An 18,798-nucleotide genomic window follows, 5' to 3' on the forward strand; every position below is an offset into this window, starting at 1 on the left:
CAGCAAAACAATTGAAAACACAATGCTCAATTTGTTAGAAGGTTCTTTGTTTTATAACTGCCAATGCATATTTTTGAAACTTTACAGTAATGGATGTTCTTAGATCTCTGCAGAGGATTAGGCATTTAGATTTGAGAGTTTCATATGAAGAGTATAAATCTATAGTAAATTCTGCATGTACACTACTGTAACACAACTCAATGCAAAAACAGAATCTATTGCACACAACCGTACTCTTAAAAACATGATCAGGGTGTGAAGTTTTTTTATTTACTTTATTCACACCACAATCACTGTGCGGCATCATGACGCTGAGCTGCATCGGGCCACATCACCTCATCCACATCGCAGGCTATATTGTCTATTGCCAGGCACCGTGGGAAAAACGCCCTGGAATGGCAAATCCATCCTTGGAAGGCCTCCACTGGAATGTCAACACAGGCCAGCTCCATTGCCCTTAGGAGGTTCTCTCTAGTGTATGGTTGTCTGTCATAAACCTTCCATCTCCATGATGAGAAGAACTCCTCTATAGGGTTCAGGAAAGGGGAGTAGGGTGGCAGATGTTTAAAAAGTGGTTACTGTTGGTGGTGAACCACTCACTGATTTGGTTTGTTTTGTGGAAGTGACATTGTCCCAAATGATCACATAAATTTGATGTGCGGTCCCAGGATGGTGTTGTTGGCGATCCAGGAGGATGTCTTTTAGCTCCTCTAGGAATGTGAGGAGACGGTGGGTGTTGTAAGACCCAAGGACAGCATGCCGGTGGACAAGCCCCTCCAAACAGGAAGAGGTACTCATGAGGTCTGGCCATCGTGTCCAACTGTAATATCCTCTGTGAAAATGTGAAAGTGCACAGGTGTTCAGAACAACAGTCAATCAGGTAGCACAGTATTGTCCAGAAGTAATGTAGGCCACTGAGCAACACAGTATGTCCACTAACTGTACTGTGAACATTGATGTATACTTACTTGCACATACTCGTAACGTAGGTCTTTGTGTCACGCAGAGTTGCGCTCAAAGGGAACCCTATAGACCTGTTTCATCCGCATCTTTTGGCGCCGGAGAACTCGGTCTATTGTGGCCAAGCTGACATCATCAATGCTCTCAAAGTTGACATTATCGGCAATGACTTTGTCTCTGATCTTCCGGAGTCTAATGAGGTTGTTCTCATGAACCATATCCACAATGAGGGTTTCTTGTGCCGCTGTAAATATGGCAACCCTCCCACCTCTATGTGGCATTCTTTCAACACTAAAGAAAGAAACATGTGTTGTCAGTTTTACAATACAGTAACAACTGATTTGAAACCAATAGACTACTTTCACAGGCTTGTAAAATTGTATTGTGACAAAGAAAGCAATAGAGTACAATACCTGTTGTGTTGTCTGAATGCCCTGATAATGGTGGCCACGGTGAACCTACTCAGGTTTGGACGGACTCGTAGTCCTGCTTCAGCCATTGTCATGCCATGGACAATGACATGGTCATTGACTGTTGCTCGCATCTCGTCCGTAATGATGGTGCGAGGTTGTCTTGCTCTCCCTCCTGGACCTTCTCCTCTCCCTTGTTGGCCTGCTCCTCTTCCTCCTCTGATTTGAACTCCTCTTCCTCGTTGGCCTGCTCCTCTTCCTCCTCTGAATCGAACTCCTCTTCCTTGTTGGCCTGCTCCTCTTCCTCCACTGATTTGAACTCCGCTTCCTCGTTGGCCTGCTCCTCTTCTTCCATGGCCAGCTCTTCTCCCTCCTCTGACTCGAATTCCTCTTCCCCTGACTCTGCCTTCATCCATTGTGTTTGTTTGGAATCTTCAGCAAACTGTGCACTCTGAACTTGCTTTTGAACATGTGGTCACAGCATTAGCAACAAGTGTCTCCAATTTTGAGTCGTTGTGTGTAATGAATGACGCCAGGTGTGTTCATTGTGTTCAAATATTGCTGACTGTGGCAAGCATTTTGCATCACATGAGCTTTCATTTGAAAATATGAGCAGAGTTCTTTTGCAACTTGTGTTTTAGCAAAAAAAAAAATGTGTTAAGATTTATGAGAACGGAGGATTGTGTTTTGTGAATTGTGTCTTCATGTGAAATGTGTTTATGATATTGGAAAATTATGGCTAGATTTAGTAAATGTGTTTAGACAACTGGTCATTTGGTTTAGAGGATTGGCTTTTGTGTTTTAGCATTTGAGAAAAACTGTAATAACTGCATCAAGCTTACAACCCACTGCCATCACTAAACTTATGCATATTGCTTTTTGCTTGTGCTTTTACAGGCGTAAATTCTTTCAGTTGTTTGTTTTAAAATTTTCCCCTAAAGTCTCTTGAAATGCTGCTCTACTCCTACTGCAATTAGTTAAGGTCTGGTGATTGACATAGCCAATCTAAAACCTTTTTCCCTCTATTTGAGTCCTTTTTTTGTGTTTTGGCTCATTGTTTTGCTGCATGATGTAGTTCCTCCAAATTAGATTGGATGCCGTTTTCTGTAAATTGGCAGACATAATGTTTCTGTAGATTTCTGAATCCTTCCTGCTCTTACTGTCATGAGCTACATCAATTGAATAGATATTTTGGATTATCTTCCCGTGGGCTCACCACCTGCAGGAGGGACCGTAAGGGACGGTGCTGTGAGGATTGGGCAGCAGTCGAAGGCGGGGGCCTGCTTAGACTGCTGCCCCCGCGACCCGAATTACGGATAAGCGGGAGAAAATGAATAAATGAATGAATTTTGGATTATTAGCCAACAATCTTTTTTTTTCCCCATAACTTTTTGTAGAGGTATGGTGAATAGTTTGCAACTTTCGATATGACCTTTATAATTTTGTTCTTGAAGTCATCTTCGAACAGTGAATTGTGATACCTCTATAGTCCTGCGCTCTGTCAAATTCTTCACAGATTTCATGTCATGCTGCATGTACAGCAGTGGTTTATTTTTCAAGACAGTCCAATTGTTGTATTGTTTATTGTATTTTCTTTCCTTAGTTTCAAAATGGCTTGCTTTTCTTCCACAGATGATTCTCTGAAATTCATGTTGGCTTATATTTTTCAATAGTAAATGCAGACTTCACAGTTGAAACCTATTGAAATTTAAATTCAAATTTTATTTGTCACACATTCATACAGAGTACAACATATAGTGAAATGGTTTTTTACAATGTAAACATAAAAAAATTGAAATAGGATATATAGAATAATATAAGAATAAAAAATAAATAAATAAAAGAATAAATATAAAGTATAAGTGTAGCTAAAAAGTATGAAATTAATGTTAGGAATAATATAATAATAAAATAAATATATATAAATATATACACACAATAGAAAATGGATATATATATATATATATATATATATATATATATATATATATATATATATATATATATATATATATATATATATATATATATATATATACTTTATATATACTGTATATATACTGTATATATACACAAATTGCACAGAAGGGGATGAATATGTGTATGACAGATATTGACAGAAGTACAGATTAAAGTAATCCAGTGTGATTTTTCCTTAAAGTGTCCATGTGCTGGTATAGGGGCTTTATTTAAGAGTAAATATTCAGAGCTATAACAATAATTCTAATAAAGGCACACAGGGCAATAACCTTATTATTTTCATGGAAATAGGGTGTAAAGGTACACAAAATGAATAAAATTCCTTGTCTTTTTTTTTTTTTTTTTATTAATGTAGTTTACTGTTATTAACATTTGTGATAAAGATTTAAACATTTGACATTTTTAAAACAATTTTAAATAAAATGCCTGCTTGGTTAAATAATATATGACATAATATTTAATAAAAAAACAAAAACAAAAAAAATAAAATAAAAAATAAATAAACAAAATTAATGCAATACACATTTTAATATATGTATTATTATGTATAATTATAATTATTAATAAATTGGCACAAATTAAATTGATTAAATTAAATTAAATAAATTAAAAAATGAAATTGTTTACATCTGTTAGACCCCATTTGGGTAAATGTGTGAGTGTGTGTGTGTGTGTGTGTGTGTGTGTGTGTGTGTGTGTGTGTGTGTGTGTGTGTGTTTTACATTTAATATTTAATATTCTAAAGATAAGATCCACTTAACTTATTTCTTAGTTCTTATATTTAGTTAACAACCAGAGCAGTGTTGATACCCTATTCATTCATTGATCAGTTACTGGAGACCAGTGTTGTAATCGTTGTTACTGTTAATAGGTTTAAATGCTCAGAAATCCAAAGCACTAATGACTTCTTTCAGATTTCTAAAAACATTAAAAAATGTTTCAAGGTGCAGGTCTTGGAAACCTTTTCAACTGTATAACAGGCATTCCTGTGTTTCAAACATATTCAACAAACAGGCACATCTTATCCATCATCCATGAATATACTCGTGAGGAACATATCTGTCAAATCTCATTTGTCAGTTATTAATCTTCAATGGTTGTTAGTATATGTGAGTGAAAATGACATGGACATGAGACAAATATATGTATATATATATATATATATATATATATATATATATATATATATATATATATATATATATATATATATATATATTTGTCTCATGTCTCAACCTTTTGCTTTGATTACTGCTTTGCACACTCTTGGCATTCTCTTGATGAGCTTCAAGAGGTAGTCACCTGAAATGGTCTTCCAACAGTCTTGAAGGAGTTCCCCGAGAGATGCTTGGCACTTGTTGGCCCTTTTGCCTTCACTCTGCGGTACAGCTCACCCCTAAACCATCTCGATTGGGTTCAGGTCCGGTGACTGTGGAGGCCAGGTCATCTGGCGCAGCACCCCATCACTCTCCTTCTTGGTCAAATAGCCCTTGATGCCTTCAGTGTGACTCTACAATTTTCATAGTCATGAAAATAAAGAAAACTCTTTGAATGAGAAGGTGTGTCCAAACTTTTGGTCTGTACTGTGTATATATATATATATATATATATATATATATATATATATATATATATATATATATATATATATATATATATATATATATATATATATATAGTTTTCATAGTTATGTCTCTCTGACATGCCTTACTAACAAAAGAAAATAGTTGTAGAACATTCCCTGTGTATACTAAACTAACATTAAGAGAGGAGACTATTGTTGAGCAAATGTCCAGTTCAGTTTCTGGTGAATGTGAGGAGTGCGGCCAAAAGCATCTAGACTGAGACTAAGCAAGATTCAGCTTAAAGCAAAACATAGACAATTCATTATTTGACACAATTTAGTAAGAGCTCCTTAATACAAAATTCACACTATTTAAAGCAGAAGATCTTGCTATAAAAAGAAGTTAGTGACAGGAACAGATGTTCCAGAAGTGTCTGATCAACATCTGATCAACACAACCATATGTACTCATTTCCAATTCCTGATTTAGTGTTCTCTATGCTGTAGGAAACTTTAGACTTATCAAAAGATTTTAAAACATGTCTGTGGAGATGAATTCCTATTCATCAACAAGAGCATTAGTCAGGTCAGGTACTGATATTGGGTGATGGGGGCTGGAGTACAATCTTTTTCTAAGAGGTTTGTGTGCTTCAAACTTTACTTTGTCAGTTTGAGGAAGAGCTACATATTTGTTTAATGCTCAGATGTCTAAACCTTTCATCCATAGTGTTTTCTTATTTACTAAACGCATGAATAAATTAAATTGATCTGCATAAATAAACATCCCTTACAGGACCTCACAATCTCTAAATGATATCAGTGTGACTGACACCAAAATTGAACAGGTCAAAAATACAAAGTAAAAAAAAAAAAAAAAAGGAACCTGTTAAGGATTTTCAAAAACCATGTCTGTCCTGCTACAATGGATACATGTAGAATGACTGTTACAAGGTATGAAGCTTCTAAGCAGCTCCTGAGAGGGGAAACGCCTCAAGAAACCCGTGCAGCTCAGGCAGGCTTTACCTCTGCAACGACTTCACAACCACACTTTCATCAGCCTCAGAAGAATCAGATAAAAGCACACAGGCAGATCCAGATCCAGTGCAAGAGTTTCACAACTGCCCTCTAGTAAGAGAACTTCGCATCATCAGAATCTGATGAAAGACATTGTCTAGTCGATCTTAAAGCGGTTACTTCAGTGCTGTCTTCCGGTTGAAGAAAATGGGTTGGTCCAACTGCGAGAAAAGATGTTAACGTTTTCCTTTCACTGTAGGTCATACACACTTACTGTTATTCATGTTCTTCTGATATGTGGAATAGAAAATTTGCATTAGAATTATGCATTATCACTAACACAGGTTTATTTTAGGGAATAATAATCGATTCTAAAATGGATGAGCCCCCCCACCCCCCCCCCCCCATCTTGAGTATGTTGCAACAGGTATGTTTAGCAACTGTGTGGCAATCTTGTGGAATTGGGGGTTTAGGAGGTGTCTATCTGCAGTTGCAGGAAGCCAATCATGTAACAAAAAACTCCTAGAGGCCAACAACAGCCAAGAAATGCTACTGGATCCTGTGCTTTCATGACATTAGCGGAAAAAGAGAGCAGAATTCAAGTTCTTCTAATCTAAACTAAGTTTGAAAAATCTTTAACTTCTATCACCATTTGGAGCAGATTGCAACAGGTATGTTTAGCAAATGTGTGGCAACGGTCTCCAAAAGTAACTGACAGTTTTAAAAGTTCTGTTTACAGCCCGAAGTTTTAGAAATGAACAGCATTAATGAAAGATGGTACAGTGCCTTGCGAAAGTATTCGGCCCCCTTGAACTTTGCGACCTTTTGCCACATTTCAGGCTTCAAACATAAGGATATGAAACTGTAATTTTTTGTGAAGAATTAACAACAAGTGGGACACAATCATGAAGTGGAACGAAATTTATTGGATATTTCAAACTTTTTTAACAAATAAAAAACTGAAAAATTGGGCGTGCAAAATTATTTAGCCCCTTTACTTTCAGTGCAGCAAACTCTCTCCAGAAGTTCAGTGAGAATCTCTGAATGATCCAATGCTGACCTAAATGACTAATGATGATAAATAGAATCCACCTGTGTGTAATCAAGTCTCCGTATAAATGCACCTGCACTGTGATAGTCTCAGAGGTCCGTTTAAAGCGCAGAGAGCATCATGAAGAACAAGGAACACACCAGGCAGGTCCGAGATACTGTTGTGGAGAAGTTTAAAGCCGGATTTGGATACAAAAATTTCCCAAACTTTAAACTTTCAGCTCATACAAGGAAAAGACTGGTCAGAGATGCAGCCATGAGGCCCATGATCACTCTGGATGAACTGCAGAGATCTACAGCTGAGGTGGGAGACTCTGTCCATAGGACAACAATCAGTCATATACTGCACAAATCTGGCCTTTATGGAAGAGTGGCAAGAAGAAAGCCCTTACTTAAAGATATCCATAAAAAGTGTCGTTTAAAGTTTGACACAACCCACCTGGGAGACACACCAAACATGTGGAAGAAGGTGCTCTGGTCAGATGAAACCAAAATCGCACTTTTTGGCAACAATGCAAAACGTTATGTTTGGCGTAAAAGCAACACAGCTCATCACCCTGAACACACCATCCCCACTGTCAAACATGATGGTGGCAGCATCATGGTTTGGGCCTGCTTTTCTTCAGCAGGGACAGGGAAGATGGTTAAAATTGGTTAAAATTGATGGAAAGATGGATGGAGCCAAATACAGGACCATTCTGAAAGAAAACCTGATAGAGTCTGTAAAAGACCTGAGACTGGGACGGAGATTTGTCTTCCAACAAGACAATGATCCAAAACATAAAGCAAAATCTACAATGGAATGGTTCACAAATAAACATATCCAGGTGTTAGAATGGCCAAGTCAAAGTCCAGACCTGAATCCAATCGAGAATCTGTGGAAAGAACTGAAAACTGCTGTTCACAAATGCTCTCCATCCAACCTCACTGAGCTCGAGCTGTTTCGCAAGGAGGAATGGGCAAAGATTTTAGTGTCTCGATGTGCAAAACTGATAGAGACATACCCCAAGCGACTTACAGCTGTAGGTCGCAAAGTTCAAGGGGGCCGAATACTTTCGCAAGGCACTGTACCAATGAGGGTTTTTTTTTTGGGCTGTTCTTTTGCATATTTAGGCTGTTTAGCACCTTTTGTGAGTGATGCGCAGTTCTCCAGGGGGACTCCCAGTAGCTCCTGGAGGCCTTCATGGGATTTTTTTTTTGTTTTTTAGCTGAATGAGCTTTTCATAATAACCCTCATCTGTCCACTGCAACAGCAGGTGATTTTGGTCCAAATGCTTCCATCTATCTCACAACGGATCAGTCTAAATCAAAAACTAAGAAGTAGTCTGAAAAAGAGTGATTATATAATACCTGATTAGAACCTGTACATTATGCTGTGTATTTCTGACAGAGAGATGAGCTCTTTATGCAGATTCCGTCTTACACTTATTCGTGAATATTTAATATAAAAACAAATAAATGGCATCACTTGGTCACAGGTTGAGCACAGGTGCTGAAGGCTATAATCTGCTGTTGGATAACATATGGGACAGAGAACAGCAGCATCACTCCAACTTCTCAAATGGATTTTGGAAAAGTTTCAGATTTTTTATTTATTATTATTATTTTTTTTACAGAAATTTGTGAATTGCCCCGGGCGTAATCCGTGATGCAGTAAATGTTTATATACGAATGGCGGTTTTCTCCAGATCATTTTCTTCTCATAATGGAAGCTTTTATCACAATAAGTATCTCACATTACATTAATGCAAATGACATTATTGTAATGGTGGTTATGTATTCGCCTTTTCAGTCTTTTCCAAAATACTTTTTTTTTTTTTTTTACAAGAATTAAAGTAAAAGTTGACAACAAAAAAAAGGACAGAAGTAAAGTGTACTGAAAAGAAACTTGCAGAGGTAGTGTGTGTGTGTGTGTGTGTGTGTGTGTGTGTGTGCTGGATGAATGATACTGGTCTAGATTGCTTGCAGAATTTAAGGTTTAAGGGTTCATTCTGCAGTTGCAGGAAACAAAAAAAATACACACCCAAAAGCAGCACTAAATCATGACTGTACTTTCATGATAGTATGGGAAAAAAAGAATAAGAGCTCTTTAGAATTTGAAAAAAAATTTGAGCAAAAAAAAATAATAAGATAGCAATGGCCTCAGGACTGTGTTTTTGTTTGGGTTTATTTCTGATACAAATCAAGAACTAAATGAAGGCCAATGTATAGCTAATACATACAGGCATCCATATGTGAACATTTTATAACCGTTAAAAATGTCATTATTTACATCCCACAGTTGTAATATTTTGTGCTTTAATGGTCTCCAGGTGGCTGGTGCAGCAGGCTCATTTAGTGCTGATCAAACCTTTCTGGGAAAGCAGCCACTGAGCTCCACCATCTCTGGCCAATCGCCATATGCATTCGTCTTCTTATCATTCACGATGAGCTGCACGTTTAAAGAAAGACTTTAGACTTTTTGGGATAAACTTTTAAACACACATTACTCACCATCTGTAAAACATTTGTCTTAAGAAACGACATGTTTTAATCAGTAAATTATAACCAGTCCAATAATTAATTTGCCCAGCGTGTTGTAAATATGCTTCCTACACTGCCAACACCTTCGGGCAGTGCACACGGGCAATTTTAACAGCATGCACAGTAATCTCATGTGAATTCTGTTAATATCTCATTCCCATTTCTGCTCAAAGCAAAACACTACACAGCCTCTAAACGCTGTCAGTGTATTCGCTTTCATTATGAGTATAAGATCACTGCAGAACATTACCAAATCTAACTTATTATAGTTAAAAATGAAAAAAAAAAAAATGAAAAAAAAAAAATAATAAAAAAAAAATAATTTTATATATATATATATATATATATATATATATATATATATATATATATATATATATATATATATATATATGAAAAAAAAAGGAAAAATTGTCCACCTGCAATAGGAATAAACACAAAAAATAAAAAATGTTATTAAATACATTGAAATAAATACATAATCTAAATATGTATATGAAATATGTATGTCAAATAAAAACTAGCTGTAATTTTTCCAGTTTCAGTATTTTAAGGTATTTGTTTAATACTGCATGCGGTCTCTATTAAATCACTACTGAGTGATTTTTGTAGCTTGATATAAGATAATTTGTCGTCTTGTGTTGTTTTTTTAAATTTTTTTTTTTATCATTTATCCTACCTTACAAAAACACATTTACAAATATAAAGTGTGTTACCATATATATAGATATTAGAACCTAAAACTAAAACCATATGCAAATAAAAAATGAATGATGTTCAAAAGATAAAAATTTAAGGGAAACTACACCATATGGAGAAAATTATTGGAACTCTTGATTTTTCCACCCTGATTTATTTTCAAAACTGTTACTACAAAGTTTGAGGCACATATATAAAAAAAAAAAACATAACTTCACATGATCTAGGAGACCCAAATGCTCCTGTACAACAAGACGGCTCCATAACGATATGGTTTACACGGGCTGGAGTGGAAGATCTTGAGTGCCCTGCTACAGAGCTCTGACCTCAACCCTTTGGAATGAACTGCAATGCTGCATGCACCTCAGGTATCCTTAAGTTTCATCAGAACCTGAATTTAACACCCTTGTGGCAAATCTACACAAACACACTCCAAAATCTGGAACCTGTTCTCAGAAGAGTGGAGGATTTAAGAACTGAAAATGGGCTTAATGTGGGGTGGGATCACAGATTTTCCACAAACCTTTTCCATATAGTGTGTTTATAAAATGTATTTAAAAAAAAACTATAATAATAAACTAAATACAAAATGAAATAAAAACCATTTTACTTCCTATAAGCAAAAATAACCCTGTACTGAGTTACAAAAATGCCCCAAACATTTGATCCTAGAAGGGTCACACCTTCTCAAATGGACTCTCCCAAATTAGTCTCCATTCCCCTGCAAACACCCAGCTGTCCCTGTACTTCACAGAGTGGACCATACTGCTGCCCATTCCAGCAAACAGCTCTCTGACTTTATCTGTCAACCTGCAGCACAGAGCGAGGCGACATAACCACAAGGATCATATTGCTAAAAAGCACATCAACTCGTGTGTTATTGTGCATCTGAATGTAGTGGGCTGTGTTTAGTGTAATACTCACTGTGCTGCAGGGTCTTCATATGAGGCTACTAAAACTATATTTCCTTCTTTTACTGTCTTTAGAAAGTCAAGCAATTCTGCAACAGTAGTGACAGTAATAAAACAATGTGTACTAATTATTATTGTGGTATTCTACATTTTTTCAAGAACATGTAGACACAGCAAACATACCATCAGAGTGGATCTTAAAATAATCACTCTTCAATATGTTCCCAGTTTCACCTGCAAAAAAAACAGACAATGCTTAAATGATGATGATAATTATTATACCTAAGTAAATATTCTTATTATTCAACAAGCACCTCTTACACATATCATCAAGCTCACATCTATAAACTCACCATCCACTATTGCGAAGTTCACTCCCAAACCAACATTGTTTTGTGCTCCTGACATGATACTGGAGAACAATACAAAAATTGACATATAGCTAATTGCATATGTTTGTATCCTTGACCATTCTGTGTGTTATATGTACCTGTATTTTGTTTGTTATAAATAAATTATTATTGATCAGTATATTCACTGCTTTTCTTTTAGCAATCTAATTTAGTGAAAAACCTTTTCAAATTAAACTCTAGTCATACATATGTTGAAAAAGGTAAACCTGTGTTCATTTTAAACCCACTTGCCCAATGCCTGTGCGATAAATATGACTGACTTTAGGAAGTCTTGCAGCTTAAACAGCAGAGCATGAGCAAGTAACTGCCCACGAAACTGTGAGATGAAGTTGTTAGGAGAAAAAAAAAAAGGCAAGTGAAGGTTATAAATGCATAGGCAAAGCTTTGAGCCTTTGCACTGTGAAATCCAGGCACAACCAAGGCTGAATTGAGTATTTAGGCAAGAAGAAGAATTCTCAAAGAAATGTCCAGCCACCACACTAATGTGGATACAGAGCTCACTGGATGAAATATCATCAGCTCTTCACACATCCAGTGTCTATGACCAGAAAGAAATCAGTTCTAAGAAAGCCCTTGTAAGAAAAAGGATTTTATGGAAATGGAAAATATAATGGATTGAACCAAATATATGTAAATTGTTGCAGAAATGGTTCCAGTCAGCTGGACATCTGCATTTAGGGTGAAAAATATATGATCCAACAGGACAATAAGGGAGAGCACAGGGCAAATACTATAATGGCTTTAAAAAAAAAAAAACGAAAAAAAAAAACAAGGTTTGTGTTTTTAAATGGATGATTCAAAGCCCAGATTCCATAATTCCAGTTTCAAATTTCTATTTAGAATGTCAAATGTAAATCTCAGCAAAGTATAGACATCTGAAACAACACCTATTTGTAACTGCTGCACAAACAATAAGGTGAATATTTATCAGTGTTTTTAGATCATTTTGTTTTTTAGACAATATTTAAACACTTAATACATCATGCCATAAAATATAGTGAATTTAATTTCTGGAGTGTCAATTCAAAAGGAGCAGGTAAAATAAATGGCATTCTGATATGCCAAAATTTGATGTTTCAAAAGAGAGAAGTTAACACGACACTGGGTGGACCTGCTGGTATGGCAAAAATAGTGATGTGGGGTAGAGCATGAAACCATAATCTATCCAAAAGATGTTCACCAGATACACAAGCAGTTACTGAAAGGAAATTTGGGCAAACGAGCCATATTGATATTCATTGTCTACTTAAGGGTAGTGGAATTATTTTTTTTTACAGGGAACTGTCACATTTGAAATCATTGTCAATATCATAGCATACATATCTGTTACTTAAACTTAGGTAGAAGATAAATTATCATTTTATTCTTTTGCACTTAATTATAGATATAAATTACAAGCATACAGCACATGCCATTAAGGAACATAAAATCGTAATACATACATCTGGTTGTTAAAGCAGATCTTTGGCCCGACAATACTGCCAGCCCCACTGCGCAGAAAAAAGGGGAAGTGGTCTGCAGGGCACTGGTGGTCATGCGGACAGCAGCCTGGATGAAGCTCAAACAAAACATTGTTAAAGCGACATGCAAACACACTGGCATTACGCATGGAAACCAGGGAGCTACATTACAAGAGAGCTCACCAAGAGAAGTTTCGATTTTGTGCACACCTGAATGAAAAGGCAGGTTTTAGAGGGGAAAGAAAACACTGTAAAATATCTCTGTAAAATAATCAATAAGCCAAAAGTGTGATGTGTGTGACATACGAACATTTCACTTCCACTTGAACAAATGTGTCCTTATAAAAGAAGTCCCATACTAAGACCATGATGACTACAAAAGTGACAGCAAAAGCCAAATCTAAAAACATACAAAAAGGTGATTTCGACAAGCTTCTGCAGCAAAAGCTTGAGTAACCAGAGAAGTTACAGGATCCTTACCTTGATATTTCATCTTGGGTCTCTTCAATACTACTTTAAAAATATCATATTTCAGGAACCTGGGCTTCCGGCAGAATTGAGCCGTTTCAACAAGTCTGAGTGTAAGAAACCAATAAGACCAGGAGCTACCATAAAAGTTACACACCCTGAACTCAAACAGGTCTTTTTCTCCACTGTTTGTTTTGAGTCTTTTCATGTCCATGAGATCCAACTGCCAAATTTATAGCCATTCGTCTAGTTATTTAAATTGCATTCACATATTGTATCATTTAATATTTCAATCTATGTACTATACAAACATTTTCATCCACTTGAAGGAACTGCTTTATCCTGACCAGGGATGCAGTGGCTGGAAATCCCTATTCTGATTCACACACATTAAATGAAACCTAGGGGTAATATATCTTAGCCAATCCATCTGCTAAAACTGTTCTGGGAGGTGGGAGGAAACCAAATGAAACCTATGGAAACACAGGAACAGCATGTGAAAAAACCCTACAAACAGAATTGTATCCAGGACCCTGGAGCTGTGAGGTGGCAACGCTCCCGGCGGCTCCGCCTCGGTATATAAACAACCATCATTTATTACAGTAGTTGTATTTAATTAGACTGGATTAACTAAACATTTAAATAAACAATGTGGTTTCAAATAACTTTAATCTTGAGTATTCTCAGCCATTACTGAGTTTATACATTTGATATTCAAGTCATAAAAGTTTTCAGTGTTTTAGATGTACATATCAAACAATTTAATACAATCTATAGCAATAGCACATCAGTCAATACAATTCTAGCATCATTAAATCTACACTCACATTCTTAGTAAAACATAATAAAACAAACACAATGACAAAAGTAATACAGAAAGAACCATATGTAAGTTATCTAACCATACAGGATCTCAATTAACAATTAATATTAAAGGATAAGAATACTGGAGGAGCAAAGACATAGAGCAGCCTGTTTTCACAGTTAGCAAAAGTGACAGAAATGCAAAATCTTTACCTAAAGCAAGTTTGTGCAAAAACCCCAAATAAAGACACCTGATAAGACAATGTCCACAAATCTTGATTGTGAACAGAGACAGAACAATGCAAAAGAATAGTAAATACACAACACACAATAAAGAATAAAGAAAGAAAAACCTTCAGCATTAGCTTCCTTAAAAATCTGAGGTAATAAACAAAGAAATAATAATGTGATCAAGCCAATTTATTATTGTGATTATACTGAGCAGCAGGAGTTCGCAAAGCTTTTGCAGCCAGGGATCATTTTAAACATGATTCAACTATTCAAATATTAGAGATCTTTAAAGATATACAGTTACATTTTGACTATTTATCAGTGACACATTTTTTATTCCTGAACTTTCCACCTGTAGAAAACATTAGGTTCAAGTTAAATTGTTTTTGAGCTTTGCTCAATCCAAATCCTTAAAGTAACATCAAAAAAGTGGGCTTTAGTTTCCTGTAATATCATCATCATCATCATCATCATCATCATAACAACAATAAAAGTAATAGTAATAGATTCTAATGTTACGGTTGCTTTAGAATGGATTCTGACGACAGACTTAATAAATCATCTTACCATTTACAGCTACAGAGTTTACAGTTTACCAGAACCATATGACCTTTTGAAGTCTATAATAGTTTTGGCATTAAAACTAAGGACACAAGGAAGCCACGGCTGAAAAGGACAAACTGTTTATGAAGAAAATCTCAAAAATAATAATAATAATAAAAAATAATAAAACACCCCATGCCTGGTTTCACTCCAAAAGCTCCTGAGAGAAATAAACACAGAGACATAGAATTAGCATGCGGAGCAGAACTATCTCTTTAGTTCCTCCTGATCTGAATCAGTAAAACAGTGTAAATGTGTACCTCATCAGATTCCTCCTGTCTCTGCTCCTCCATCTGCCTCAACACAGAATACCTGTATGTGGCATCACTGCCATTTTAAAAAGATCAGTTAACAAGTAGTACATACAGGTTTAACATGCAAAAATACAGCCGTTATTTCAGTATGCATAAATAGAGCCAACTATTTTAGGGCATATATATACAGTATCTCACAAAAGCGAATACACCCCTCAAATTTCAGCAACCATTTTTGTAATGGACAATACTATAGAAATGAAGCTTATATTGTAGAGGAGTCAATGTGCAGTTTATATAGCAGTAGCAGTGTCCTCTGAAAATAACTCAACATACAGCTATCATTGTCAAAATAGCTGGCAACCAAAGTGAGTACACCCTAAGTAAGAAGTAGGAAGAAGCAGTCAGTGCATTGAAAATAAAACTACTTACTACCTGCGGGCTTTTGCGTGCAAGAGTGGGACAAAACTTAAAAATTGTGGGCGGGAGTGGGAGAAAATAACCTATTTTTCGTGGGAGCGGGACTGACAAATCCGTCCCGTGCAGGTCTCTACCCTAAAGCAATAGAGACTTCTGCACCTGACGTACAACACGAGAACTCAACTTCTTTGATCGAACCTTGCGAGACCTGTTCCGAGTATGACCCTGCCCACTGTACTGTAACTCAATTTTAGGGTGTTACTGATCTTCATATAGCCTCGGCCATCTTTGGGGAGAACAACAATTCTAATTCTCAAATCCTCAGAGAGTCTTTGCCATGAGATGCCATGTTAAACATCCAAAGAGAATTGTAATCACATGTACAGCTGTTATTATTTAGGGTGTACTTACTTTTGTTGGCAGTTATTTAGACAACAATGACTGTGTGTTGAGTTATTTTTAGAGGACAGTAAATCTGTCCTGCTATACAAACTGCACACTGACTACTTTAAAATATACCAAGTTTCATTTCTATTGTATTGTCCCTCGAGAAGATATACTAAAATGGTTGCTGAAATGTAAGGTGATGAACTCATTTTTGTAAGATACTGTATACCATAAAGGTGTAACGGTACACAGGATTCACGGTTTCGGTACGTACCTCAGTTTTTCTTGGCCCAACCAGGAAGTACGACTAACACTAGCACTATGGATGCAAGATTCAAGATGTTTATTTTTTTCAACTTTTCATTTCACTGCAAGTTGTTTCCTGCATATAACTATGTTTGTGACAAATAAAACATATTGAATATTGAATCCATAGTGCTAGACTGAGCCGCTAGACACTTCCTGGTTATTGGCTATCGCTAGTGAAATGGATTCTTTAACGTTTTCATACATACGCAAACAAATATTATTTCTGGTAAGGGAATAGTGGGACAGTGCCACTACACCAACTCTAGATTCTTATTTATACCTCTGGCATTGTTGTGCTATTCTAAAAATAAAAAATAAATATATATATTTTTTTGTGCGAGGCGAGGCGGAGACTAAACTAACTTGCAGTCCGCCACTTTATACGTTCCTCAGATTTTAACAATGTTTTTTTTTTTTAAATATGTGTACCGTTATACCCCTAATATATATATTTCCATAAAAAAGTTCCGAAAAAATACACAAAAAAGTTGGGACACTGTACAAATTGTGAATAAAAAAAAGAATGCAATAATTTACAAATCTCAGAAACTTATATTTTATTCACAATAGAATATAGATAACATATCAAATGTTAAAAGTGAGACATTTTTAAATGTCATGCCAAATATTGCCTCATTTTGGATTTCATAAGAGCATCACATTCCAAAAAAGTTGGGACAGGTAGCAATTAGAGGCAGAAAAGTTAAATGTACATATAAGGAACAGCTGGAGGACCAATTTGCAACTTATTAGGTCAATTGGCAACATTATTGGGTATAAAAAGAGCCTCTCGGAGTTGCAGTGTCTCTCAAAAGTCAAGATGAGCAGAGTAACATTGCATCACATACAGGAATGCTACTGTAATGGAAATCACAACATGGGCTCAGGAATACTTCCAGAAAACATTGTCGGTGAACACAATCCACTGTGCCATTCACCGTTGCCGGCTAAAACTCTATAGCTAAAAAAAGAAGCCATATCTAAACATGATCCAGAAGCACAGGCGTTTTCTCTGGGTCAAGGCTCATTTAAAATGGACTGTGGCAAAGTGGAAAACTGTTCTGTGGTCAGACAAATCTAAATTTGAAGTTCTTTTTGGAAAACTGGGACGCCATGTCATCCGGACTAAAGAGGATAAGGACAACCCAAGTTGTTATCAGCGCTCAGTTCAGAAGCCTACATCTCTGATGGTATGGAGTTGCATGAGTGCGTGTGGCATGGGCAGCTTACACATCTGGAAAGGCACCATTAATGCTGAAAGGTATATCCAAGTTCTAGAACAGCATATGCTCCCATCCAGACGTCGTCTCTTTCAGGGAAGGGCGTTTTTCTACATGACAATGCCAGACCACATACTGCATCAATTACAACATCATGGCTGCGTAGAAGAAGGATCCGGGTACTGAAATGGCCAACCTGCAGTCCAGATCTTTCACCCATAGAAAACATTTGGCGCATCATAAAGAGGAAGATGCGACAAAGAAGACCTAAGACAGTTAAGCAACTAGAAGCGTGTATTAAACAAGAATGGGACAACATTCCTATTCCTAAACTTGAGCAACTTGTCTCCTCAGTCCCCAGACGTTTGCAGACTGTTATAAAAAGTAGAGAGGATGCCACACAGTGGTAAACATGGCCTTGTCCCAACTTTCTTGAGTGTGATGCCATGAAATTTAAAATCAAATTATTTTTCCCTTGAACTGATACATTTTCTCAGTCTAAACATTTGATGTCACCTATGTTGTATTCTAAATAACACACGCACGTGCGCACACACGCTAGTACCAGTCAAAAGTTTGGACACACCTTCTCCTTTAGTGTTTTTTCTTTAATTTGATACATTAATACTTCTTCTTCTTCTTCTTTCGGCTGCTCCCATTAGGGGTCGCCACAGCGGATCATCCGTCTCCATACCACCCTGTCCTCTATATCTGCCTCTTTTACACCAACTACCTGCATGTCTTCCCTCACCACATCCATGAACCTCCTCCTTGGCCTTCCTCTTTTCCTCCTACCTGGTGGCTCCATCTTCAGCATTTTTCTACCAATATAATTCATGTCCCTTCTCTGCACATGTCCAAACCATCTCAATCTCGCCTCCCTCACCTTGTCACCACAACATCCTACATGTGCTGTCCCTTTAATAAACTCATTTCTAATCTTGTCCATCCTCGTCACTCCCAACGAAAAACTCAACATCTTCAGCTCTGCTACCTCCAGCTCCACCTCCTGTCTTTTACTCAATGCCACTGTCTCTAATCCATACAACATCGCAGGTCTCACCACAGTCCTATAAACTTTCCCTTTCATTCTTGCAGATACTCTTCTATCACAAAT

At 36.6% G+C, this 18,798-nt stretch overlaps 2 protein-coding genes across 3 annotated transcripts in view; both read right to left on the bottom strand.

The window, feature by feature from the left end:
• Positions 1–1,157: 1,157 nt before the first annotated feature.
• Positions 1,158–2,198, bottom strand: LOC310720472 (uncharacterized protein). The gene is made up of 2 exons (XM_083531045.1): positions 1,374–2,198; positions 1,158–1,242 (listed from the first exon to the last, which is right to left on the bottom strand). The coding sequence occupies exon 1, from the start codon at positions 1,780–1,782 to the stop codon at positions 1,462–1,464; it is 321 nt and encodes a 106-aa protein (XP_083387171.1). The 5' UTR covers positions 1,783–2,198; the 3' UTR covers positions 1,158–1,242; positions 1,374–1,461.
• A 6,930-nt stretch (positions 2,199–9,128) lies between these two features.
• LOC310720410 (protein FAM3C) overlaps positions 9,129–18,798 on the bottom strand; it is a 12,777-nt gene continuing 3,107 nt past the window's right edge. Inside the window, exons 3-11 of one of the 2 annotated variants that reach the window (XM_083530963.1) lie at positions 15,352–15,418; positions 13,466–15,251; positions 13,296–13,385; positions 12,968–13,195; positions 11,466–11,524; positions 11,296–11,346; positions 11,126–11,201; positions 10,885–11,011; positions 9,129–9,410 (exon numbers count right to left, since the gene is read on the bottom strand). In XM_083530963.1, the coding sequence (XP_083387089.1) occupies positions 9,324–9,410; positions 10,885–11,011; positions 11,126–11,201; positions 11,296–11,346; positions 11,466–11,524; positions 12,968–13,134 (567 nt within the window). In that variant the 5' untranslated portion in view covers positions 13,135–13,195; positions 13,296–13,385; positions 13,466–15,251; positions 15,352–15,418 and the 3' untranslated portion in view covers positions 9,129–9,323. Of the gene's footprint in view, positions 9,411–10,884; positions 11,012–11,125; positions 11,202–11,295; positions 11,347–11,465; positions 11,525–12,967; positions 13,386–13,465; positions 15,252–15,351; positions 15,419–18,798 lie in introns of both variants that reach the window. The other variant, XM_083530962.1, reaches the window with a different exon arrangement.

This window comes from Silurus aristotelis (assembly GCF_946808225.1).
Source record: "Silurus aristotelis genome assembly, chromosome: 2".
NCBI lineage: Eukaryota > Metazoa > Chordata > Actinopteri > Siluriformes > Siluridae > Silurus > Silurus aristotelis.